This window comes from Alligator mississippiensis, chromosome 3 (genome assembly GCF_030867095.1).
Source record: "Alligator mississippiensis isolate rAllMis1 chromosome 3, rAllMis1, whole genome shotgun sequence".
Classification (NCBI taxonomy): domain Eukaryota; kingdom Metazoa; phylum Chordata; order Crocodylia; family Alligatoridae; genus Alligator; species Alligator mississippiensis.
Window position 1 is genome coordinate 199,747,311 of NC_081826.1, and position 26,335 is coordinate 199,773,645.

Genomic DNA, 26,335 nt, shown 5'->3' on the forward strand with positions numbered 1-26,335 from the left:
CATGCTTTAGGGCGGACCAGTGGCGATGCATAGGAGGTGCACAGGGGTGCACCCCCTGACCGGTCATGATCCCTACTTAGGTGATGGGCAGGCGGAGCCCCTGCGAGCGCCAGCCAGGCAGTGGGAGCACTGGATGTAGCGCTGCGGCCACTTCCGGGAGTGCCACGGCCACTTTGTCGGCATGATTGGCTGTGGGGGGACCCCCTCCCCCTGTTGCTGACTCGTCACTGGGGGGGCATATGCCCCCCCCTCACTAAGATGGCACTAGTCACCCACGGGGCGGACGGCAGGGAAGGGACCAGGGCTGCGCTGTGGCAACAAGGGTCAGGTCCCTTGCAGCACTCCAGCCGTCCACCCCTGAAATGCCAACATCTCACAAGTGGAAGTTGTGGGGCTTTTTGGCACTGCCCAAAAAACATTGCTGACCCCTGGTTTAGTCCGAGATGATCCTGCTCAGAGCAAGGGGGCTGCATTAGACCCCCTTATGGAGTCCCTTGCATCCTTATGAACCTATGCAGAAGACGCCTTGCATTTCCAGTCAGAGAGGAGAGGCTGCAAGAGTAGAATGAGAGGGAAAAAGCACAACACCGTCTTCTTTCTTTCCCGCTCAGTCTCCTGTACTTTTTCAGGCTCCTGTCCAGGGGGAAACGCGTGCTTTTTGGCTGCTCCGGGCACCTGCATGGAGGAGACACCCCCAAGGCTCACGCCTCGTGGGCTGGGCTGTTCCCTGCTCCGCGCAGCGCCTCACCACTCCTCCCGCCGCAGTGTTGCAATCTCAGCTCCAGATTGCATCTGCGAAGCGAGCGTTCGCTTGCAGCCTCTCCACCAATGGCGGAACGCCTCGGGGCGCCGCCGCCAATCCGACAGGGGTCATTTGCATAACCATGTGAGAGGGGCCAATCGGTTGACGGGGAGTCGAGGGCATTTCTGTAGCCCGCGCAGGGGGATCGGCGGCAGCAGTGGTTAGAGCCGGCGGCGCGGGGGGAAGCATGGAGCCTAAGCGGCTGGTGGTGAACTTCGGGGCGGGCCCGGCCAAGCTGCCGCGCTCGGTGAGGCTGAGCACGGAGGGCCCTGGGGCTGCAGGGGGGCCTGGGGGGAGCTCTGCGGTGTGCGGGCATGGTCCCGGAGATTGCAGGCTTGCCCAGGGCTACCGTGAGGCGCTGGGGGGAGCGCAGCAGCTGGCACTGTGGTGTGTGGACAGGGGGCAGGGCATCGCGCTGGGATCTGCGGGGTCCCTTTGCCCAGGGCTGCTGGAGCCTGGCGCTTTGCGGGAACCTGGTGCGGGCTCCGGCGAGCAGGGGCAGGGGTGCCCCGCTGGCTTTGGGCGGGAGGGGAGCGGAGCCGCAGGCGCCCGCGCGCCCTGGCACTGTGGCTGCTTGGCGCTGCTTAAAAGCATCCTCAGCTGGGCAGCCCATGCCCGGGGCCCTCCTGCCTTTCCCCTGGGGTCTTCCCTCCACTGGCAGGAGCCCGTAGGGCATGTGGGTGAAGAGATGCCTGCATTGCAGGTGACTTTTTTCTTTTTTTTCTCCCCCTCCTCCTCCCTCTGGCCCAGGACCTGCCTATGCTAGTCCCCTCCCTCCTGCTGGCAGCGGGGGTGGAAGTTGGCATTCGGGTTTGTGCTGACATCGCCATTTTCCCGGCGTATGGTTCGTCTTTTCTTTTTGGCAGCTCCCGGGGAGGGCTTTGTCTCCCGCGTGGAGAAAGGCGCCAGTTGCTGCTGGGCAGGTGTCGGGGCTGGGGAAAAAGCAAGATATGAAACTTCGGCGCTCTCGGGGTGCTGCCACGTTGCTAAGCTGGGAGTGGAAATGAAACCTGCCTTTTTAGTTGGTGCAGGGGCGCGGGCAGATGCTGGCTCTCCACATCTGATGCCCGCGACTGCAGGCCGATCACCGGTTTGTAGGTCAGGGGTGCTCAACCTCCAGCCTGCGGAGCCACAGCATCTGGCCCGTGGGGCTCCCCACAGGTCAGGAAATTTGGCAGGGTGTTGGGGAGGGTGAGCAGTGGTCTTTAATATAGCCACCCTGCTCCACTGTCAAGTTCCCAAACCCTAAGCCTCTCCCCCTGCAGCTGGATTGGGGCCGAGCTTTGGTTACTTCTCCTTAACACAGCTGGATGGAGGCTGAGCTCTTTCCCCGCCTCAATTCAGCTGGATCGGGGCCAAGCCACACTTCCACCCCTGCAGCTGGATCAGGGCCAGGCCATGCCCCTTTCACCCACCACAGCTCAGGGCCAGGCCACACTCCCTTCCCCCTTGCGAGACCACATCAAGCCTACTGTCACCCCACAGGGCTCCCCTTCCCCCATCCACATGGCTGGATGGTATGACCTCCCCAGGTGCCAGATTGGGACCGCTGGGCAGATCTGGCCTGCAGAGACTGGGCACTACCCATCCAGCCCACCAGCCAAAAAGACTGAGCACCACTGTTTTAGTTTGTTGCTGGGCACAGCACACTGGTGTGAGGATGGAAGATATGTATTTGTGTGTGTTGCTATAACTACAGTACATTGAGCTTAACAATGTGTAATCAGTTTTATGAGGAAGATGATAATGAGCAAACTATAGACTGAGCCCTTTGGAAAGTTGCATCAGCAGCTGTCAGGTAACCAGTCACATTTAGGGAGAGGAGCAGCTCATGGTGCACTTACAGCTTCCAGTTTGTTTTGGAGGATTTAGGACTCTCCTCTCTTGGTTTGCTTTAAAGCCACAGATATGTTCTGTGGTGTTTTTCACAAAGCCGACTTGCTTTATGGAGCAGCGTCTCAGGCTTTTTTCTAGCAGTGCTGTCTTACAGCGCATACTGCAAATGACCTCTTTTGTTGCACGGCATTTAGTCCTTCACTGCTTCTCTGAAATCTACTGCTACAGCTTTTCAGTTGCTACATCAGTGGTACTCAAACTTTTTTAGACTTGAGGCACCCCTCCAAAACTTTTCAGAATTTAGTAGCACCCCATTTAAAAATTATTTTAAACACAATGTGAATATGTAAATGTGATGGCCCTATTACTAATTAATGTGTTAATTGAATAGATTATTATGATTCTATTACCCGTTCAGGACAGTGATGGGTGTGCTCATGTTTGCTCCTAGCTCACGTTTGAGTGCAGCAGTGGACTCCCCACACAGGACCCCAGGTCACTGGTGGGAATTAGGAAGCATTGGGCCAAGTTCTTTTCTTAGTTACCTTGGGGAGATCCTTTCTCTAGTCATGCCCTGGGACTGTAAGGGACAGAGTCCAAGGACACTCAGCTGGTAGGGACACGGTGCTGGGCTGCACACACAGCACATGGGGAGCACCCAGGGAGTGGGAGTGGTAGGGGGCAGGCAAAAGGACATACAAGGTCATGGAAGGGGGAGGGAGAAGGGAGCAGCCCAAAGGGGCTCCGCAGTGCTGCCACTGCTGTTGTGGCCAGGTGGAACTGTGCCACATGCTTCCTGCAGAGGTGGATTGGGAAGTGTCTGCAGCAGAAAGATGCACCTGTATGTCCTGCATTATGCAGGTGTGTGCACTGTTTTTGCTGCAGCTCTTGCTGGTTTGGCTCCACTGTGCCTGCTGAAAAACTGAGGGACATAGAGCAGTTTCACTCTGCCACAGTAGTGGGGTCTGGCAAGTTCTCATGGTACCTCAGGGTGCCATGGAGAACCGCTGCATGAAGTGAAACTCATTATTTCTCATGTGACTCAGTATTATTCTTTAGTATAGGAAGAGAAAACTGTTCAAATTCATTAACTTCTTTCAACCCCCTTTATAGGGAGTTGCAGCACTTTTGCAATAGCCAGTTTTGCTTCAGTCTCAGTAGTCTGCTCCTACTTTACTTGTATTCTCTGAACTTCTTTTGAAGCAAGGGATAAAACTTCTGTCTTCGCAGCTTTGTTACAGGGTCTGGGTGAGACAAGCAGGCTCATTCTTTTTGAAGAAGCATCTTCTTCTTCCCTTCTTTGTAGTAGTACTAACAAATGGGAATTTGCTTAAAACAGTTTAACAGTTCCATTATTGTGGTCAATTTGCCCCTTAATGTTTCCTTCTCCTAGATCACTCTGCGTATATAATACATCATCCAAAATTTTTTGGTCTGTAGATTATTGTTTTTAGATCAGTCAGCTGGCAACTAGCTGATACAGCAGATTTTGTATCAGTGGAAACTTGTGTAGCTCTCCAGAGCATGCATTTCTTTCACAGACTGTGAGATAGTGAGGTTGCCAGGGAAAGGTAACTTGCCACTGAGTTCTTCACTACTTTTTCTGTCTCGGGGGGGAGACAGGGAAATCCTTTTCAGGCTATAAGCAGAAAATTAGACAAATTGTGGGCAGCATATTTTAATGGCTAGAACTTGCATGCAGCTTCTTGTTGTGACATGGCAGAAGAGGAGGGCATGCTGGTGCATTGCATCACTTATGCCAAGATTTTTAATAGTGACTAGTAACTCTTTTGTCATCAGTTTTTAGTGACCTAAGATACGTGATCTTTTCTGATTCACTCAAATAAAAGTCATTCCTCTTTATGTTGCTTCAGTTGGAGTTGCACAAAGTGCACAAGTAATTTTTGGCCATGATGATTGTCTCAGCTTTCCTACTTGAACAATGTTGATTATATTACCTCTTCTTTTTTTAACATACTTGGAGACAGAAAGTGCTAATGTTTGCAAAAAATCTCATTCTAACCTTACATTGCATCTAAGGACCGGGAGGTTTCAGGAAGAAACATGAGAATCAGTAATTGCCTGAATTAGGGTTCAGCCTGATGGCTGATGGTGGCAACCCTGATCAGAGTATGAACCACATAACACTCTCTAAAAATTTGATAGTGACATTGCAGAGATGTATTCCTTTTTCTCAAGAGCATTAGACTGGTTATCTAACCTTAAACTGGACTTGAACTTCAGCTAGGGATGGACATTCAAAAAGCCTGAGTCTGAATTGATTCAATTTTTGCAGGTTAGTCTAACCTGACTGGGCTAAATCAGTTTGTAAGCGTACAGACATCCTAGACATGCAGGCACATGCCTGCAGCATCTCAGACTAGAAGCCAGGGGGCACTAGAGCAGCCCTCCCTTCATTCCACAGTGCTGAGTTGAGGGGGCTGTGGCCAGGCCCCGGCAGGGCGCTCTGATTTGGGAGGTCAGCCTGTACCATCCCAGGCTTTCCCTGCTCACTGCTCAAGGGGCGGGGGTGTTACTAGACCCCAGCCTCCTGCTAGCACTCTGAGGCAAGGGGGAGTGTGCAGTGCATGCATCTGTTGATGATACGGAGCTTTTCAAGCTCCCTCCCTGCTTCTTTATACAGTCTGCAGCAAACTGACAGGGGAGCAAGCCAGCAGGGGGCTGATAACAGTGTTTATCACCCGATCAGGAAAACAGTAGCCTCTCTCCATTTTTTTCCAAACTCTTCATAAACTGCTTACTGGCTGACCTGGTGATTAGCTGCAAACAGCCCTAAGCCATCACTGTTCTGTCTTCCTGTCCCAGTGAATTGGAGAGACTCACACATGGAGACATCTCTCAGCATTAGCTAGCATACCACATGCATATGGTCCGTGAAGCTGGGGTCTGTGCTGTGGGAGATGGGAGGAGGGTATCCCTGCTTTTCCAGCAGGCAGTGGGGGAGGGTGGTAAGGCAGGGAGAAGCCATGCAGACCCTGATGAACCTGCAAGTCTCTGCCAGAGCTGTAGTAGAGGGGAGGGGCCAGCCCTGCTGTGGAGAAAAGAGCCCTGCCCCCACCCAGCCCAGAGAGCATTCAGGGATGCTGGGGGACTCTGGTTTAGGTGAAACCAGTAAGGGGTCTGGGACAGACATTGCATAAACTGATTTGAGCCAAATCAGTTAAGTCTGATAGTACATTCAACCAGGCTTATCTCAGACTGGTTTCAGCCATTTTCAAACTGGCTTATGTGCACTGAACATCTGTTCTGTTACAGGTTTAAACCAGTTTCTGATAACTTAAACTGCTTTATGTGTAATGTCTATTCCTAGCCATAATTGTTGGTCCAAGTCAGCTATACAAAACAAGAAGATTGCTTGGAAACTGAACTGAAGAGATATGGCTCAAGAGACAGAATATCCAACAACAGACACTTGATTTGACTGTTCACTCATATTACAAGCTCTCAGCCACTAGCTAAAATCGTATTAGCATTTGAATTTTTAGTACTTTTGTAATGGATTAAGGCATCTCACGTGACCATCGTATGCAGCATATTGATTGTGCATGATAAATCACTGACACTCAAAAATATGTTGTTTGGTTTTTGTCTTTTAGGTATTGCTAGAAGCACAGAAAGAATTGGTGGACTACAAAGGGCTTGGCATTAGTGTTCTTGGTAAGACATATTTTTTGGTTCTGGAGGTTTTCCAGAATTTTGAGTTTTAGTTGGATTATTAAAAAAGGCATAAGAAAGATTGAGCTGTCATTTCAATCAATGATTGAATGTGTGCTTTGAAATATCTAAGCTCTTTAGTCCCTTAAACATTGAAGTCCTCACTTTGCAAGGCTTATGATAGAAGGCTATATAGTGCCCTGGGTAGATACTGCATTGTTCTTACCTTGAGGTCCATAGCCCATGCTTTAGGGCTTCTAGATCTTTGGGAAAACTCTTTGTTTATTATCTGGCATTGGGGAAAAATACTTTTGAAAAGTCCCTGTATTATATGTCTATGTTTGAAAAAGCTTTCAAAGTTGTCTGAAACACATTTTGCATCTCAATTAGGAAGGGACTGTACTCAGAAAAGTGTCCTTTGTGTTTTATGCATGTACATTTAATTTTTTAGCCACAGTTCTGCAAACATGTAGATGTATTTTTAATTTTGAGAATCTTAGTCATCGCATAAGACTACTCACCTACCTAAAGTTAAATCTGTACACAAGTCTCTGAAGGATCAGCCCCTTATTTTATACTAAATTGTACATCATTATATATTTTTATATCGTTGTATATTTTTGTATACAGTTGAATTGCGTAGTAAGTATATCATCACACAACTTACAATAAATTGGGGGATATTAAAAATTGGGGTGAGAATCTTCATTGTGGGGACTAGCAATATGTGTATTCCATCCATCTCTTTCTAATGATCCTTAGTTTTTAATGAGAACTATGAAACAAGAAACCCCTTTAAAAACTACTTTGATTAGAGTAGCCTTGTGCTGGGAAAGAAGAATGATAGAGGCATACCTGGAGTGTTAATAAAAACATAATTAAGAAGTAATAAACATTATCTTGTGGTCGGAGGAGTGGGCTGAGAGTCTGGAGATCAGGATTCCAACCAAGTTCATCACTGTCTGCCTTGAGATATGGGGCAAATATAGATGCATCCAGGTTCAGGCATCTAAAAATATGCTCTGAATTTCAGTAGTATAAAGTTCCCTTTTATCTGATGGATGGACATCAACTGGCACAGCAGATCTTTGGTGCATTAAAAAAAGTCAAGACTACTTTTTCAGATGTCTAAATACGGTTGCAGGCTTTTACATGTTAAAAATTAGCCTCAGCTTTTTTTGTTTTCCATTTTCTTTCTATAAGGGGAATTTTGCACAACAACCTTTTTAACATTGCTCATGTTATTCTGTAGAGAGGCACAATGCCTTGATCCAGTGAAGTCCTTAAGCACATATTTCAGCACACTGGTGCCTGATGCAAAGACCATCACTTCAGTAGATTTCTTTTGAATTCAGTGGACTTTGGGGTTGAGCCTCGTTGAACAGGGATGGACATAGGCATGTTCCTAAGTGTTTTGCTATATTGGGAGTTCTGTGCATGTAAAGCATCGTTATAAAAGTCATGTGGCTTGCATTTGGCATAACTGGCTGATGGAGAGCTTTTCCTCTAACATAAAGCCGAGATAATATATTTAGTCATGATTCACATTCTTTCTGACTTTTTTTTTTTTTCACCCACAGAAATGAGCCATCGGACATCTGATTTCACAAAAATTATAAATACAGCTGAAAATATCTTGCGTGAGCTGCTGTAAGTTTTTTTTTTTTTGTTTGTTTTTTTTTAATAACTTGGTTGCTCTAATAGTGATTAATGGGGAGGTCCTTTACTATTAAAGAATCTATTTTTACATGCCGCAGGTTTAATTCTCTTTTGGGGGCTGAATTTGCCCCTCCTTTGGTTTTGATTTATGTGTGTATGACAAAAATGTTTTCACTAGGTTTAGGAACTTTGCCTGGGGCTTTTCATAAGATCATTTCAAAATGGCTTGTTTTTGAAACTCCAGTTTTAGCAGTGACATAAAGTTCAGTGACTAGTATTCTTGGAGAAACAGTGCAAGCACAGTTCATGATTTGTTCACTATAGAGCTAGCCGTAATCCCTTGATTAGAGGATGAGTTCTACCACAGCTCGTTAAAAGGTCTTGAGATGACTTGGAGTCCAGTCCTTGAGCCACAGATCTGTCTGCAGAAGTTGCGGGTCTTTCCACAGGGGAGCGTAGGCTGCAGGCTGGGATTCCTCTCCTTTTCCTTCCTCCACTTTTCTTTTCTTTACTTCGAGGGCAAGATGCTTGTTTTGAAATGGGCTGCTGCTTGGTTGAGGCTGCAGTGTCATTGGAATCAGCCAGCTCCTTCCAACTCTTGATGTCTGCATCTATTATCTTGAGATATGATTTCAATGCGTCTTTGTAGAATTTCCTCTGGCCACTGTGAGATCTTACACCACAACTAAACTGGGAGTTGAGTCAGGCATCCACACAATGTCTGGCCCAGCAAAGTTGGTGCTTGAGGATCACAGACTTGTTAACGTTGGTTTTGGCAAGGATGCTGGTGCTTGTGTGATGATCTTGCCATTTGATGTGGAGGATTTTCTGGAAGCATCATTGGTGATATCATCTCAAGAGCCTGGAAAGGTGATGCTATCTGTTTCATATCCATAGAGGAGAGTGGGGATAATGACTGCTTTATAGACCTGGATTTTGGTGTTTTTTCAAAGATCGTGATGAATAAAGACACACTGAAGCAATTTCCCAAGGAGGCACTTGCACACCAGATCCTGTGCTGGATCTCATCAATGTTCACACTCTTAGAGAAGTGGCCACTGAGGTAGGGAAGTGCTTGATTACCTCCAGGGCCTTTCCCTGGTAGTCTGGAGAGAAGGGTCACATTTGTCATCTAGAGCAGGTTGGTAGATTAATCAGTTTTCTTAATGTTGAGAGAGATGCCCAAAGTTTGGTGGACTTCTCCAGGAAGATCCAATGCAATCTGGAGGATTTCCTCAGTGTGCATGCAAGGTTGATATGGCATTTTGAAGGTAAAGAGTGGTTGTTTTGAGTAGTTTGGTCTTGGAGCAAAGATTACCCAGATTGAAGAGCTCTCCATCCATTTGGTACTCAATGTCAAATCCAGAGAGAAGGTGGTCCTTAATTAGAACTAGGATGACTATCAGAAAGATGGAGAACACAGTTGGGGCAATGACGCATTGTTGCTTGACCCCAGTTCAGATGACAAATGGATCTGTCTTGATCTGCTACATAGACTTGTCGCAGCCATCTGGTTGTGGAAGAGCCTCAGGACCTTGATGTACTTTTTAGGACATCCAAATCCAGCCAGTGCTTTCTACAAGGCTTCATGACTGATGGAATCAAAGGCCTTAGTAAGGTCAATGAAGGCTACATACAGACCCTGATGTTGTTCCCCAAATTTTTTTGGACCTGGCAGGAAACAGATTATGTCAGTTGCCCCACATGATTGTCTGAAACCTCACTGAGATTCCAGCAGGACTTCCTCATCAAAAGGTAGAAGACAGTTCAGGAGGATGTAGGCAAGGATTTTCCCTGCTGTGAAAAGGAGTGTGGCACCCAGATATTTCCCGCACGCATACTTGTCTCCTTTCTTGAAGATGGTCATGATGTTGGCATTCCTCAGGTCCCCAGGAATCTCTTCATTGGAATAAATTCATGGAGTCTCTGCCAGTTCCTTACCACCAGCTTTGTAGATGTCAGCAGGTATGACATCTCATCCGGTAGCCTTGTTCTTGGTTTCCTTGATGATATGCCAGACTTCTTCTAGGGGAGGAAGGTTGATGAGGGTCCTTTTTCAGGGTGTTGGGGGATGGGCTCAAAGGTGATATTCACCACAGTAGGCTCAACTGTTCAGGAGTGCCTCAAAGTGCTTTTTCCAGCCTGGGTAGGTTCATTGTCTTTGAGGAGTGTCAAGTTGTCCTGCAATTGTAGGAAAGTAGGACCACAGGAAGTTGGACCATAGATGGCTTTCATTGCCTGGAAATAGCTATACATGTCATATTCGTCTGTGTAGAGCTGGATCTCCTTGGCTTTATCTTGCCATTTCTGGTTTTTTTTTGTTTTTTTTTTTTAATATCTCAGATTCTCCTTTGCTCTTTGGCTCTGAGGAATTGATATCCTTCATTTCCTGAGATGGTGTCATCTTGCCAAGTAGGATGAGTCCTGTTCTGGTTGAGGGGGGCTTGGATCTCGGCATTGCTAGTCATGGTGTTTATGGGTGGTATAGCCAATGGATTCTGCATAGGCCATATGGACAATGGCTTTAGACTCCTTCCAGAGGTTCTTCAATGTTGCCTTCATTTGTGGCCAGAGCAGAGAGCTCTTCATGGAGATTCTGTTAGAGATCCTTACAGACCTTCAAGTCTTGAAGAGATTTGGTGTTGAGTCGTTTGCATTGCTTTTGACTGTTTTTGGTGTTTTGGAGCAAGCCGGATGTTCCTAATGGATCTGACAAGATGATGATCCATCTAGCGTCATTGGTTCCTCTGTATTTAGAGATTTGCAGGGATAAAATTCGTTTGCATCTCCTGAAGAAAATCAAGGAGTTTTGGCCGACTTATAACATTGTATATTGTTCTGAACGTTACAATAAATGCATTTGCATAGTATATGGGGATTATTGTGCATTTTTATATCAATCAGTAAATAAAATACTTTTTTCTAAGGGCCTGGCTTTACAAATTGTGTATATAAATACCTATGCATTGGAAAAGTAACTTGAAATTTTTGTGAAGAACTTTTCACTATTAGTTAAGCATTAGAACAAGTTACCTAGAGTGGTTGTGAAATCTCCATCCTTAGATGTTTTCAAGAGCAGGTTAGATAGATGCTTGACTGGGTACATTTCAGTCAGGAATGATCCTACCTTGAGCCAGGGGGTTAGACCAAATGACCTCTTGAGGTTCCTTACAGTTTTGCTTTTCAAAGATCCTACGATCTCATGAACAAAGAGTCTGTACCCAGTTGGTTACTTGTGTATGCAGAAATCTGGTTTGCTTTTGGTAATCTGCGTAGACAAATTAGACACGCTTACAAGTTTCTATAATTCTTGCCTTTTCCAGTTTAACTTCTAATGCTTTTAACAGTGTTAAGCCAAAAATAGATTTACTTCAACAATAGTTCTATATAGCTTTTATATTTTATTTTTCCAAACAGTTTGTTCTTCACATCAAAATTATAGCCTAAGAAATGAAAAAGTATTTCCTGTTAGGCTAAAAATAAACTAGTCTTTCATGAATACTAATTTTATTATACCTTGTCTACATTAGGTTGTTTATTGCTTGTAACTTGCAATAGAGTTGGTACTCATACATTACATATTTTATTATTAGTGTGACAGAAAATCTTGCTAGTTTTGCACACTATCTTATCATATTTGGTATTGACAGCTCCTGATGACAAAGTAAGGCCAGTATTGCGATAAATTAGTTGTTTTTGGTTTATCTTTGTCTGGAATGTCTCTTTCTAAAACTGAAACATATTTCCCCTAAGACTTTTTTGCATTTAGTGTTTGGTAACAAGGAGAGTCTCCTAGGTCCAAACGTATGGAGTAGAACATTCTATTTCTTTCTTTTACACAGAAATATACCAGGAAACTACAAAGTCATTTTCCTCCAAGGGGGTGGATCTGGTCAGTTCAGTGCTGTTCCACTTAATCTTATTGGACTAAAAGAAGGAAGATGTGCAGATTATGTGGTTACTGGAGCTTGGTCAGCAAAAGCAGCTAAGGAGGCAGAGAAGTATGCCAAAGTGAATATTGTTCACCCTAAACTTGGCAGTTACACAAGTAAGTTTGATGATTAGCGTAATGTGACTGAAAGTTTAGCCCATTGTCACTTCTAACAAGAATTTCAAGTCATTCTAGCAGAAAGATTATGGCACTTTTGAGTCATTCCAGAAACACTGCTGTCAAGCTACCGAATTCTACCCAGTCAAACACATGGCTTCCCATCATTTTAAAATTGCTGATAAGATCCATGACAGTGAGATCCATTAGGCTGTTTAACTGGAGATGGGATGGAAGAAAAGTGGCTGCTGCTATTGCTGCTGTAGGTGTATTAGGCATGCTTAGAGCATGCATGGGTGGGGCCAGTTTGTAGATCTCACTGGGGCTTGGGCATAAGATGGATGCCAAGCTGTTCAATACCGACAAAACCGAGACGCTTCTGAACATGCCAAGAAGAATTTTAAGTGCTTGAAGAACTTTACTGTTGAAAAAATAGGTTCCTAAGCTGTTAGGCCAGAGCTTTGATGTTTTTCCCTTATTCTTAGGAGTCTCAAGTCCTTCATTAGACACTTAAAGTCACTTTGTGGCTGTAGCTGAAAGATGGCTTTATCTTGTTGTTAGTCAAAGCATTGTTTCCCAGTGTAATAAAGCAGCCTTAAGCACTTCAAAGTTTAATGCAAAAGTAAAACTGCATACCAGTAAGATTAGTGTGCTGATTCCACTTGTCTGTGATAACCTTTGTTTATCCTTTCCTTATTTGTCTCAGAAATTCCTGACCCAAGCACTTGGAATCTTAACCCAGATGCCTCTTACATCTATTACTGTGCTAATGAGACTGTCCATGGTGTAGAGTTTGACTTTGTACCTGATGTCAAAGGGGCAATTTTGGTTTGTGATATGTCATCAAACTTCCTGTCCAGACCTGTGGATGTTTCTAAGGTAGAGTATCAAACATGCTGAAGCATAATGTCTACAAATTACAGCACAGCAGGTTCAATCTTAAATACCTAGAATTATGCACCTGAATTAATAGCCAGATTGTCAGGTGTGTTGAGCACTCTCCATTTCCACTGAAGCCACCAGGAGTTGTTCATGCTGATGCATCCAAAAAATCCAAGCTTCTTTTATTTAGGCACCTAAATGGATTGGAGACATGGATTGAGAGTTTAATAACTCTCTATAGTGTGCCATCTTCTCTAATGAGAATTAGACACATGTTAAATTTACTAGTATTTTTTTTTTAGAATGAACTGTCCATAGTACCTATAACACACTAAAGACAATCTGTGTCGGGACTTGTATATGCTTACAGTAATTTTGAGAGTGTCTGTCTGTATGTTTTTGGTGGGTTGTTTAACTGAAGCTCTACCTGGATCTGGTGTATTTTATTAACCATATTTAGGTTTTATATAGTTTTTCCTTCAAGTGGTTATAAGAAGGAACTAGGTGTCAGGATTCTTGGGGCATTTATACATGTGCTCTGGGAGTAGAGTTGGGGGTGGGGGGGGATACGGTAGTTACTATGCTCCAGCAGACTCGATTAATTTAATGTCATTACAGTGCATTGGAGCAGCCTCGCTGCTTGTGTATAGGCGCCCCTGGATTCTGCTCTTGGCTGTGCCATGGGCAAGCTTTATGACTATTATTAAGTAATTTAAAATGTTTATGCCTCAGTTTCCCTGTCTGTAAAATAGGGGTAAAATAGAAATGTATAATCATCGTTTAAAGTACTTTAAAATATTTAATTCATTTACTTTTTGAATGAATACAGTTTATCAAATAACAGATTTAACATATAAAGATGCACCCATTCTCTTAAAATATACAGTTGTAAGTACTTTCAGATCTTTGCAGGAGAGGCACTATAGAAGTATGAAGTGCTACTGACTCGTGAACTTTTTTTTTCTTTTTATATGTAGTAAAACCAAGACATATGACCTTCTCTGGGGAGCTGTAGGGAAGGGAAAGATATTTTATTTTCTACTTGGACTTTATAGATTTGCCTTTCTTTAGCTTCCTTTTATTCAGGTAGAGCAGTGATTCTCAGCCAGGGTGCGACAAGTTCCTTTTAAAGGTGCTGCTCTGTATTAGCATTCTTAGGTGTACACACACCTATACATGATTCAAAAGATAAACCCGGGGATTTCTAATAAGAATCCATAGTGTCAAAAATATCCTGACCTGTTGTAGACTTTCTGAGTTATTTACCACAGAATAATTCTCCGTAGTCAAAAACAAAGTGAAAGCTAGGGGAGTCTTGAGTCTAACAAGGGGTCCTTTGAGTCTAACAGGATTGAGAGCCAGAGAGCTAGAGATTACATGGTGCCACTTGAATGGTTTGAAAATGCCTTTAAGTAAATTTGCTTTGGATCACAAACAGATGGGGACACATGAGAATAGTGTGTAGATAGCTATTGTATGGGGCCTTTGTAGATGAGGTAGGATGATTCTTGAGGTGGACTGCCTCATATGAAGGTGAATATTTTGCTAGTATAGCTAAGCAGGCACATACCAATCATCTGGAATTTGAAGTGTACCCTGAAATCAACACACAGTTTTCAGTGATTCCCATACATTTCAGATAACTTGGTTCAAAAATACATGTCTGTATTTTTTTTATGGAAAATGACAGATGGCATAACAATAATAATCTCAAGTAAATCGCTGCCTCTAAGAAATTCTTCTGGTCTTCTTCCTATTCAAGTTTGGTGTCGTTTTTGCTGGTGCCCAGAAGAATGTTGGCTGTGCTGGAGTCGCTGTGGTAATTGTACGAGAGGACTTGTTGGGATTTGCACTCAAAGAATGTCCCATAGTACTAGATTACAAAGTACAAGCTACAAATGGGTCATTATACAACACTCCTCCATGCTACAGGTAATTTTTCCTTCTAAAATGTAATATTTTTCATCTAGCAAACCACTAGGTTGGCATACACTGCTATCAGAAAAAGGTTTCTGAAATGAACATTCATAGAGTGGAGGCTGGAATCATGATAACTTTGAGAGAGTGGTTGTCACAGGACACAGTCCTATGACTGACTTAGGGTGCTCGGCATCTGGCAGGATTGAGTCTTAAGTTCTTTATCTGAAGTGTATACTTCAAGAGCTATAATTTATTATATGCACATCGGGGCCCAAGTTTCTGCTGGTTTAAAATGAATTGGTCCAGAGAATTCCACAGTACTACCGGAGATAATACTGACAGAATCTTTCTTTTTAATCAGTCATCGTGGACAAGTATAGATCCCTTATTAGATGAAGCTAATGGCAAGTTACTCATAGGATGAAAACCTACAGAGTGGCAGGGAGCTCTGCATTTCATCAGAATTTGAACAGATAATCCCCTCCACGGTTAATCTGGCATCCAAAAAAAACTCTATTGCTTCATAATAATCACCATCAATCAAGATTACAGTCAGAATAAATTTGGCAATTTTGTATATGCACAGCAAAACGTGACTTGCTTTTTTGTGGCTACTGACTGTAATATGGTGACAGTTGTGAAATCATGCTTTGCCAGCAGGAGACTCAGAAGACCTATGAGAGGTAGACACTACAAAACCAATCCTGCCTCATCTGTGGCAAAATTACCTTGACTTCAGTGGAAGTTGGAATGTTTCTTATGTAACACATACATTAAAGTGGTGATTTTATTATTATTATTTTTTTTAGTAATATAATACTCTAATTCAGAACTCATTTTTTAAAAAACAACTTATCTCCTTTACCTTAGAATTATGTTTGCTAAATAACTTTGGAAAGAGAGAACTGTACTTTTAAAGGTATGGTATTTCATTTTGGTTTTGAGAAGAATCCCTATTCAAAGCAAAATTTAAGTCAATACAACTTTTATGCCTATTTCCACACAATTCAAGAAGGCCATTGTTAAGGCATACTGTATGTGTTAGAAGGCACATTAACTCCTATATATGGAATTATATTGTAACTCCATAACTTAGTATATAAGCTCAGTGGAGCCAATTCATAATTTATATGGAAACTGAAGCTTTGACTTTTCCATGCATTACATGTGACTATGCTACTAAAATGAAATGGGACTTTTTATATTAACTAGTTTCTGTTTTTTAAGGTCCAGTTTACATCTCATGATCATTCACTGGTTTCAGTCGGTGAGAACTAGATGCACATATCACACTATGGGAGTGGGAGGGGTACTATGGCCCAGACATTTACTGCCACTGCTTCTGGATACCTGTTGATGTAATCTGAGAAATTGGACAGAGGTAGCAGGAGTGACCTTGTCATTATCATGCATGTGTATCTGGACATTTGCACTCCGTGTACTTAAGGTATCACGCATGTGCAGAATGTTGGTTTTTTTTCCCTGTTGATAAATCTTTTATTTCATAATCGGTTGTTGTCCTACTTGCCAAAGCACACATTCCATAACATGCTTGTATATGCCAAGTTTTAAATCCAAGCCATTCATGTCTTTTCAAGTGCAAAAGTATTTCCATTTGAAAAATGAAAAGTCTGCCACATCTCAGAATTTGAACTACAGCACTTCTGCATGTGAGGATTAAAAGAAAAGGTGACTCAGCTGAAAAGAACTGAGGAATTCCATTTCTATGATGAGAATTATTTCTAATGCAGGTGTCTTTTGGCTATAACTACATTCCTGTCAGTAGTATCAGTTGGGTAATGAGAAATGCAGTAATTTAAAATACATTGTAATGATCAGTTTTTTTCCTTCTTCCCTACCAGTACTTTGCCAGCTTTTACTACATGCCAATGACCTGCATCCAAGGATGCTTCAGAATCCAAAATTTAATACAGGACTCAATGTTGGCAGAAGGCAGATCTATTTGGCTAGGTTTTAAAATGCCTTCTCTGCTTTGTAAGAAGCTGGCAAAGCTTCCTTACTTTCCTTCTGCCTTCCCTCACTTTGTTCTGGTTAGCTGGCAGATAGACAGGAAATATTAAATGAGTTTGCCTAAGCTACTTCAGCACAATATTGAATTCAGTTAATGTGATGTTGATTGTTTTAACCTTTTGGCACCAAGAGGCCTGACTTTCTAATGTTCAATTCTTGTGCTAAAATTATCAATGAATTTGCTGGACAAAATATCATATTCCTTTTATATTTAATGCTGCTTCAACACTATACTTTTGTCTAGAATTTAACAAGGGTAAGGGATTTTTTTCTTCTTGACCAGATTATTTGGATTGCTTCTGATCCACTCTTCCAACCTAACTTCCAATCACAAGTAGTCCTGCAGGCTTGTGTTTCTTAGGGTTAGAAGTAACGAGAGGCCAGTGCAAAACTGTGCATTACCTAATTGGAACTTCAAAACAGCGTTTAATTTACGCAGAGATCTTGCATGGGAGAAGATTACACTGTGCTATTGTAAAGGTTGCAAGTTTTAGTTTTCAAAGCAATCCATAACCTCAGTTGTTCTACAGTATGTTTCTGAAGTGTTTAAAGATTCGAGTTTAGTATCCAAGGAGAAATTAAAGGTAGAAAAGTTTAAAAAAAAATCTCTTGTTAGACCCTTGTGAGAGAGATTTGGAGGGTAATGTTCTCTAAGCACTCCCTTGGAAACTGTAATAGAGGGATTAATAAAAGCAAACCTGTTGGAAATAAGCCATAAAAATTTGTGAACAGTTTATTATGTAAAGTGGTGTAGTCGTGGGAAATGCCTGAACTAGAACAAGCAGAGTTTTGTAGCAAAAGCACAAAGGCAGAAAGCTTTGGGGATTTTTACATTTACACTGAGTAACTGGCCTTGAAATAGTTGGTTTGTAGCCATCCAAAATGAACAGACTTTCAGGACTTGCATCCTAATTAGTAGTACATGTAAACTAGTTATTATTTACCTATATTTCTATGAAAGTTTTTTCAGGCAAAAATGTGGTCATGGACTTATGTTTAATGTTTTTGAAAGCAAGATTAGAGTTCTGGCATAATGCTGACAGGGACACTCAAACTGTCTGCAGAGCTTTGCTGGTCCAGCTGCACAGGGTATATAACAGCACCTTCTTTTCCAGCTTGGCATCTCCTTGACACTTCTGCAATCATTTATACTGGCCTGTTAATTCTGCAGTCCTTAAGGAAGTAAAGTGTCCAAGGAAGTTTGTGGGAGGCCTGTCTTGGTGAGGACTGCAGGATCTGCCTCTATGTGTGACTCAGTTATATTCAGCAAACTCTTGTGGTTTTAAAAGTTACCAATTATTCCAGCTAGGCCAAGACATGTTACTTGCTTCAGAAGATCTCAGAACCTGGAATGCTGTATCAGTTCAGCCACCTAAACTGTTACAACACTTGCTACCTAAACTATTACTTTTTTGCCACTGTGTTTAAAAAAAAAAATAAAAGTTTAAGTATGACTACTTTTTTTAATTAATACTATGACATCTTAACCTTTTGTCTTTGCTTTACAGTATCTATATCATGGGCTTGGTCCTAGAATGGATAAAGAACAATGGTGGGGTTGCAGCTATGGATAAACTTAGCTTAATCAAATCTCAAATGATTTATGATATAATTGAGAAATCCAATGGATTCTATGTGTAAGTTGCTATGTTGACGTAAGTTACTATGACTCCTTTTCTTGGTTTTCAAGATTTGTTATATGGCACCCAGACAAATAACTTCAAAAAATGGTGACAGTAACATGTTAAAGTTACTGCTCTATTTTTTCCCAGATGTTAAAATCAGGTGCTGGGTTAATTAGGGCAAACTTCACATGCAACTGCTTTTCTTTAGCAGTTTCTTAAGCTGTTGCATTAGAATGGGAAGAGGGGAGGGTTGTGTGTTTTTAAAATCTTTGTACCTACAGATTAATTATGAAAACATATTAAAAGCTTTGATCTGAAATTTTTAAAATGCAGTACCTGGGGAAAAAAGTGGTCTAACAGAAGCATGATCAGCTTCTTTTTTTTTTTTCCTAAAAATTAGAAATTTGGTGTGGCTGACATGCTCAAATATTGTCTACAGGTTTAACAAGCTGCTACATACATTACCTCATAGTCTCTTCTTACATGGTCAAGAAATGCTGTTAAATTTTTCCTAGTCTTTCCATGCTGAGACAAGTAGGTTAGATGCCTATACTTGCCCATAGAGCTGAATTTTACTCCCACTGCTATCCATGGCAAGAAACTCCTATGGAAATAGCTGAGAAAAGGATTAGGCTTAAAGCATTTATAAAAATCATTAATAACTTTTCCTCGATAGCAGCTTTATTTTTGTCAAATATAGTGCATATGTACTTTGAGTGATTTAACACTATGGAAAGTAGTTAGTGTCTATTTTTTAGCTTCAGGGGCAAAAAAATTGTTAATCTAATGTTGATATAAATTGGAGCAGTTGTCTAATGATTTAGTAAATCTATTGATGAATATTATCCAGACATTTTCCCTTGTCACTAACATAAAATGGACACATTTCGGATCTAGTCAACTTTGCAAATAAGCAAGATGGGACAAAATTAGAGTTGATAGAAGTTGGTTGCAGTTTTAATACGTGGGATATAGTCTCTCAGTACTATCTCTTCCCCCCTGCCAGCTTAACCACTTTATTGACAGACATAACCCTCTGCATTTAGTGTGATAGTGACTTGAGGCTTTGATCCTGCTACACTGAAGTCATTGGGAGTTATTTTTCATTTCACTTCAATGAGATCAAGCCTTGAGAAGTATTTCATGACAAATAGAAAAACTTTGGCCCTGCCCGGCTGTAAGCAGGGGACGCCATATAGTATTGATGGTAAATAAGTTGCATCTGAAGGATGAAATCACAGCTTACACTAATACTGACATCTTTTCATTTTACCAATGTGTAAAGAAACCTTTTGTAGTTAAGGTTGCAGCATTTTTACCATGCCTCTGGCTAATGGTAAAGGCTTTTCAGAAGGTACCCATCCAGCTGTGACATACCACCTGGGTAGTGGCATACCTCACTGGACAAAGAATGTGACAAGCCTTTCAATGCATTGGAAAAGCTGCCAGAAAATGTTGCATTTCACTTATATTTTGTCAACTTCCATATGCTAGCAACTTACATTGAATGGATGTTAAGGAATGTGGTGTCCATTCTTTGTCAAATAAAATATTAGTATCTAAAGGGCAAGGATTTTTGTGGATGGTGTCTTTTATTGGACCAACTGTATAGTTGGGAGGGACATAGAGGAACATTCTGGTACCACTTTACCTTTCCTCAGACCATATTTTCCTGGACCACTGTGGCTATAACATCACCTCAACACTACCAGTCACTTTGAAAAGGTTTGAATTTTCAGATTTTTTTTTTTGTTTTATAACAAATTAACACCTGACAATCTACAGAGTAGCTCACTGTAGTAGGTTCATGGTTAACTAGCTCACTCATAGTCCTCCAGTATCCTTTTACAGGCTCACCACCTCTGTTTGTTGCCTGTACTCCCCAGAGGAAACTCCCACCCAGCAGGCGTCAATTAGCACAAGCACTGTTTATTCTAACTATATACGTATTCTCTAATGCATTCACAATCTCTGGTGAGTGCCCAGGAGAAAGACACTCCAGGCAGGGTCCTTGGGCACTGCTGTGCTGACCCGCCAGCTCTCTCCCTCTTGGTTCTCCACTTCCAGATTCTCTGTTGTTTGGCTCTCAGGCTCTCGGCTTCCAGCAAGCTCTCAGCCCTTTGCTACTGGCTGCCTGCCTGCCTTGGCTCTCAGCTCTCAACTGTCTGCCTGTTCTAGGCTCCTCTCTCTAGAAACCTAACTTTCATACCCCTCTGGTTACTTCCCTTTCTGGGAAATCTCTGTCTCCTTTCCCAGGAGCCCTCTTAACTTTCTGTGGGCCAGCTGATTATCTGGATCAGCTGGTCCGGTCCACCTAGATAGACTGCAGGCTGATAAGGGCTATAGCCCAACTGCAGAAAGAGAAACCTGATTACAGGCTATCTCCAGGCCTAATAGCGGCCTTAGGGGTGGGCAAACCAGGTGACTGCCCAGGGCCCCACACTTTATAAAAATAAAAATTAATTGCAATGAATATTTGTATTATCAATATTGTATTAAGATACTTTCATTGTGGTTTCATGAATAGGGCAAAGTGAAATTGAAATTGAAAATGTCCAACTTGCTTATAGATCATCAAAATTAAGCCTCTAAGGGGCCCCAAATGACTGTCTTGCCCAGGGCCTAACAACCCTAAGGCCACCAAAGCCAGGCCCTTTGAGCTGGCAGGCCGCTACATGCTACCCCCACAAATAAAGGAAACTCTACAGCTTCATGCCTTCTTTCATAACTAGCCGGTGCTGGAGAAAGCTCTAACATTGACATTTCTTTTCCACAAATACCAGAAGTATTTTTGCTTAAAGGTACTATCTTGAATTATTCGGCTTTCAGTAAGGGAAGGATTGGAGCTGTGGTACTTCCACTCTATTTTGAGCCTACATGTGGTTGTACAGCCCATGAAAGAGTTGTTCCTTAATATGTATCTTCTCCCCTTGAGGTGTATTTGTAAAAGAATTAACTAATCTTGAGGGAGGACTGTAACTATTAATGAACGTTACCTTAATTTTAATGGGTATTTCCTTGTGCCATGTTCTTAAACTTTAATAAGTAAATTGCCACTTACTTTTGATGACACTGTTCTTCATCCATTCTCTATAACATCTACTCCCACAGTATTTAAGTACCTGGAATTTTCGAAGTGGGCTAAGGAAGTTCCCACTGGGCGCATCTGCATGTTCATTAGTGCACTTTAAGTAATACACATTAAATCTAGTACTTCCTGGCACCTATACATGTGCTGGACCTCTGTCTGAGGCATGCTAATAAGACACATTCGAGCAGACTTAATCAAGTCTGCTAGAGCATGTTAACATGCTCTAGCAGCCTCTGTCTTGTGTATTCAGCATCCCTACACCTCAAAGTGGTGGTGGGGGTGCTTGAACGAAAGCTTGTTGAACTACTTTTAGTTCAAGCAGTCCTGCTACCGCTTTGAAATGTGGGACTCTGAATACACATGACACGGTGGGCACTTGGACCCTCTATAAAGTGCCCCCTCCCCCCCAACCCTAGAGCACGTGTATAGATACCCTCCATTGTGAGGTACTAGAAAAGTGTGCATCAGCGTATTTTAATACACATTAGCCAAAGAGCACATTTTTTGTGACACTTCATTGTGCATTAAAATTGGCTAATGTGTGCTAGAGCACATGTGTACATGCGCGCACAGACTTTCAGTGGAAAATGAGAATAAGATTTTTCAAAAGCAGCCAAGTGACCTAGGAGCACTGAACTTGACTTATGATGCTAAATGTCTGGGGGTTTCAGGCTCCTTTTGAAAAAAAAACAGAATAAAGATATATCTGAATTTGTAAAAGTAAGTTAGGTTTTATCAAAGTTATATTACCAATCACATCTAACAGTGAACTTTTTTTTTTAGCCCAGATACGGGTTGATACTTTTTTATATCAGTTTAACTGGTTGATGTCAAATCTAACATGAACTGCGGCCAACTATATCCAAGTAAAAGGTGTCATGCAGTATAAAAAGGAGGAAGAAGCTTGACATAGCCAGGGTTAATTATAATGTGCTAGCTAAAGTTGACTGAGCCTCAGCCCCTTTCCTAGTTTAGAAAACTGAAGATAGTAAAAAAAACAAAACAAAAAACCCCCAAAACAAAGTGTCCACTATAACAAAGGATTACTATACATTTTGGTGGTTAGGAACTTCGTGGTCTGATCCTGCAAATGGTTCTAAATTCTGTATGGGGGGAAATAGATTAAGGACATACATGTTTTGAAATTTTTCAGTTGCCCAGTGGAGAAAAGGAACCGAAGCAGAATGAATGTTCCCTTTCGCATTGGCAATGTTAAGGGTGATGAAGCACTGGAAAGGAAATTCCTTGATAAAGCTATTGAACTTAACATGATATCTTTGAAAGGACATCGGTAAGTATAAGCATAATAGAGTCATTTGTAACTTGTGTAGTCGCTTGTGTAGAATCCATACATTCACAAAACGGCCGTGTGTATCCAACAGTTCTCCAGTGTTGTACCACCAGTATTTCAAACTGGGAGGATTTGGACTGGCAGCCTTGAGGCTGTAATAGGAGACAGAAGCATCACTGCTGCCCTTGGCTTTGTGTGAGTAGGGAGGATTTTCTTCCTATTCCTATCTCCAGCCAAGTCCTGAACAATTCTTCTGTGTGGTACTTGGACTGTGTTGTGGACATAAGCATTACCTCTTGAGGACACAGTCTGCTGCTATACAGGATATAGGTACTCGAGAAGGATTTTCCAGGGTAGGGTACAAGCCTTCCATATAGAAGACTGGGGTTCAGTTCCCTGAAACACCACGGTCTGTATGACTTTGGGTAGATTGCTTACTGTATTTCAGAGGACTCATTTACATGTGCAATTAATGTGACAATAAATTCTAGCATACATCGTGCCTGAATTTATTGCTCCCAGGCACTGCGTTTCCATGCATGTCCAGGACTGCAGCACGTTGAGCTGGATCAGAGCAGCCCCAGCTGGCACAGGGCCAGTGGGGTCAGCTTGCTAGCCCAGGTCTGCTCTGACCCATCTTATTGTGCTGTGGACGGACTATCTGGAGCATCGTGGTGCTCCAGTCTGGGGCTAGCCAACAGGCAGTCCCCACACTGAAGCATCCTCATGCCCCAGCTATCCCTGTCAGCATCTACATATGCGTTGCGGTGCACTAAATAATGCCACCATAGAATAGTACTTGTGTTGACAAGCACTAACTTCTATGTCAGCATTTATTAATTTACTGAAGCCTAATAGCGCTGCATGCATAGATGCTGAGACTTTACTGCAGAGGTAATTAGGCAACTGCTGTAAATATCTTGTGTAGATGTGCTCAGCATCAGCTTCCCATCTCTAAAACTGGGATAGTCTTTTCCTACTTCACTGGGGGGTTTTGAGATTCTTTGAGGTAATTACTGTGAAGAAGATATTACAATAATGGGTGCCATGCAAGTACCTAAAATAGGTGCTTTTTGACATGAAAGGGAACCTGTGTGCTTACATCAAGGAGTAGAATATTGCTTCCTGTTGGCATAAATGTGAATTATAGCTGTGTGAAGAGGAGGAAATAGCTGTGCGCAGTGTGTGATAAACCTTTACTGATGCATCAAAAAATAACAAGCGTTTTCTTTTCAATTCAGGTCTGTGGGTGGAATCCGTGCTTCGTTATATAATGCTGTGACAGTAGAAGATGTTCAGAAGCTTGCAACGTTTATGAAAAGCTTCATGCAGATGCATCAGTCATGAATGATCATGAACTAGTGCAATGCTACACACCTGAAAATTGCCCCCAGAAATGAAAGGGGTTGAAAATATGTTGTGGTACTGCAGAAAATGCACAAGAAATGTAGTAAATGAGTTATACTTTGCTCTTGCTCTTATATCAGTTGCAACTAACTCAATGGGAATGTAGGGCCCAATCTTGCAGTGATTTGAGCAGCCTCAGCTTGGTTCCCCAGTTGAAACTGAGGATGCTCACCCAATGCAGGATTTGGCCCTAAATTTGCAAAGCACGTAACAGTATTTGCAGTCAACCTGTGGATAGAATTGACTGTGGATAGGTTTCATGTGCAAGTAGAATCACAATCAATTCCAGCCTGTGAAAATATCTCTTTTAATCTTTTGTTACTGATATTTTGCAGTTAAAAATAATTTCTTCATTAATGCCTTTTTCTCTCTAATTTTCAGTATATAAACTTTTGTCATTGGCTTGGTTCTGTAAGCAGAACTTTGTACTATATGAAAGCACAAATGAAGCAAGAAATAATGATGATTGAAAACATTTGGTTGGTATATCAAATGCATTCCAAGTATACATCAGGGACAATCTCCAGGGGAGCTGATGTCAGTATTCCTAAATTTGGACCCTGGCCTATTATGGTTATGCCCAAGCATTTTGCTTCCTATTATGAGGAGCCCCATCTAGTAAATATTATTGTAGTATGTAATTGCAGTATTGGGCCCTTTATTTGTATTGTCAATTTTAGATGTAAAAATAAGACGCATATGCTTTTGTAGTGATATCAGTTTTTAAGATGTTTTGTTTGTCTAGGCATTTAATATTTTAAACCACTTTTTACGTATTGATTTTTTTTTTTTTTTTATATACTACTTTTGGAGTGTGGTTACTTTCTGCTTCTCACAAGAACAGACACTACTTTAATTTGTTAACTTGTAAAATTGGACTGTTACACTCTACCCAGTGGGACAACTGACTACTTCAGCCTTTTTCTTGCTGACTTCCAAGTCCAAAACCTAACACAGTCATTCTTGCCTGCTGTTTGAACTGTATCTTTCCCATTTTTTTGGTTGCTCCACTAGCTTCCCTCTCTTTCTGCATCTCTTCAGTATTATCATCTTTGTATTTACAACTCTGCATAACTTGAGCTGATGTACATCTTGGTTCCCCTCTCATGTGCTTACTCTACCGATTCCCCTCTACCCCATGGCCTTACTCTCATTTTTATGTCTTATTCCATGTACTCCCTTAGCTTCAACAATATCTTCCCTATCCCAGGATGTCAGAGACCATTATATACACCTTTTTGGTAAGTCATTTCTTCTGCATAACCCACAGTCATTAACTAATGTCAATAAAAAAAAATGCTGCTAGAAGCTTATTAGTGAAGCAAAAATGGGGACTACTCAGTACCATCCTTCAGATTCCTATACTTGTGTCTGATTTCTTTCTTTCTGTTCAGGCTGTTATTCTTTATGGAATATGTGTTCCTTTGCTGCTTCTGTAGTGCCAAGCACAATGTTGAAGCTTTAATAACGCTAATGATGGACCATTTCCATTCTGGTGTAACTTCATTGCAGTCAGTGGAGCCAAACCAGGGATGAATCTGATTCCTGATTAAAAGTAGTAGTTTTATGACTGCTGTTATAAGAGTCCTTGTCAACTTACTTGTTTAATTTGTTAGTGTATTACTAACAAAAAAAAAAAAAAATAAAGACCTACCACAGAATATTATGCAGAACACGGTGTCTGTTTTATTGTTTGGGGCTTTGTAAGGATTTCTTTTTACCCACCAGAGAGGGCGCGTCCAGATGAGTGCGCATGTGCCTCTTGCCCCACCTCAAACCCCTTTGAGGCAGGGCAATAGGCATGTGCGAGAAAGGAAAAAATGTTCCCTGCACTGCAAACTTGCAGCGCGGGGAGAAAATTAGACCCCTGAATATCTAGGGGTCTAAAAAAACCGAAGTTTAAAAAAGCGGGGCAGGGCACAGTCCCCAACTGTGCCCTGAGGCAACCAGAAGCTGGGTCCTCCATGGAGATGCTCTGGCTGCTAGAGCATCTCTGGTTGGCCCCTTGCCCTGGTGAGTAAGGGGTCAGGGGGGGGATGGGACCATGGGGGGGAACCCCCGATGGCTC

At 42.2% G+C, this 26,335-nt stretch overlaps 1 protein-coding gene across 2 annotated transcripts; it reads left to right on the forward strand.

The window, feature by feature from the left end:
- Positions 1-664: 664 nt before the first annotated feature.
- PSAT1 (phosphoserine aminotransferase 1) lies at positions 665-25,940 on the forward strand. 2 transcript variants are annotated; one of them, XM_059724806.1, is made up of 9 exons: positions 665-886; positions 6,256-6,316; positions 7,894-7,963; positions 11,815-12,020; positions 12,727-12,899; positions 14,665-14,834; positions 18,362-18,490; positions 22,723-22,860; positions 24,102-25,940. In XM_059724806.1, the coding sequence occupies exons 1-9, from the start codon at positions 680-682 to the stop codon at positions 24,205-24,207; spliced, it is 1,260 nt and encodes a 419-aa protein (XP_059580789.1). In that variant the 5' UTR covers positions 665-679; the 3' UTR covers positions 24,208-25,940. The 2 variants fall into 2 exon arrangements, with proteins under 2 accessions (XP_059580789.1, XP_006273835.1); XM_006273773.4 differs by lacking the exon at positions 665-886 and adding an exon at positions 925-1,049.
- Positions 25,941-26,335: the final 395 nt, after the last annotated feature.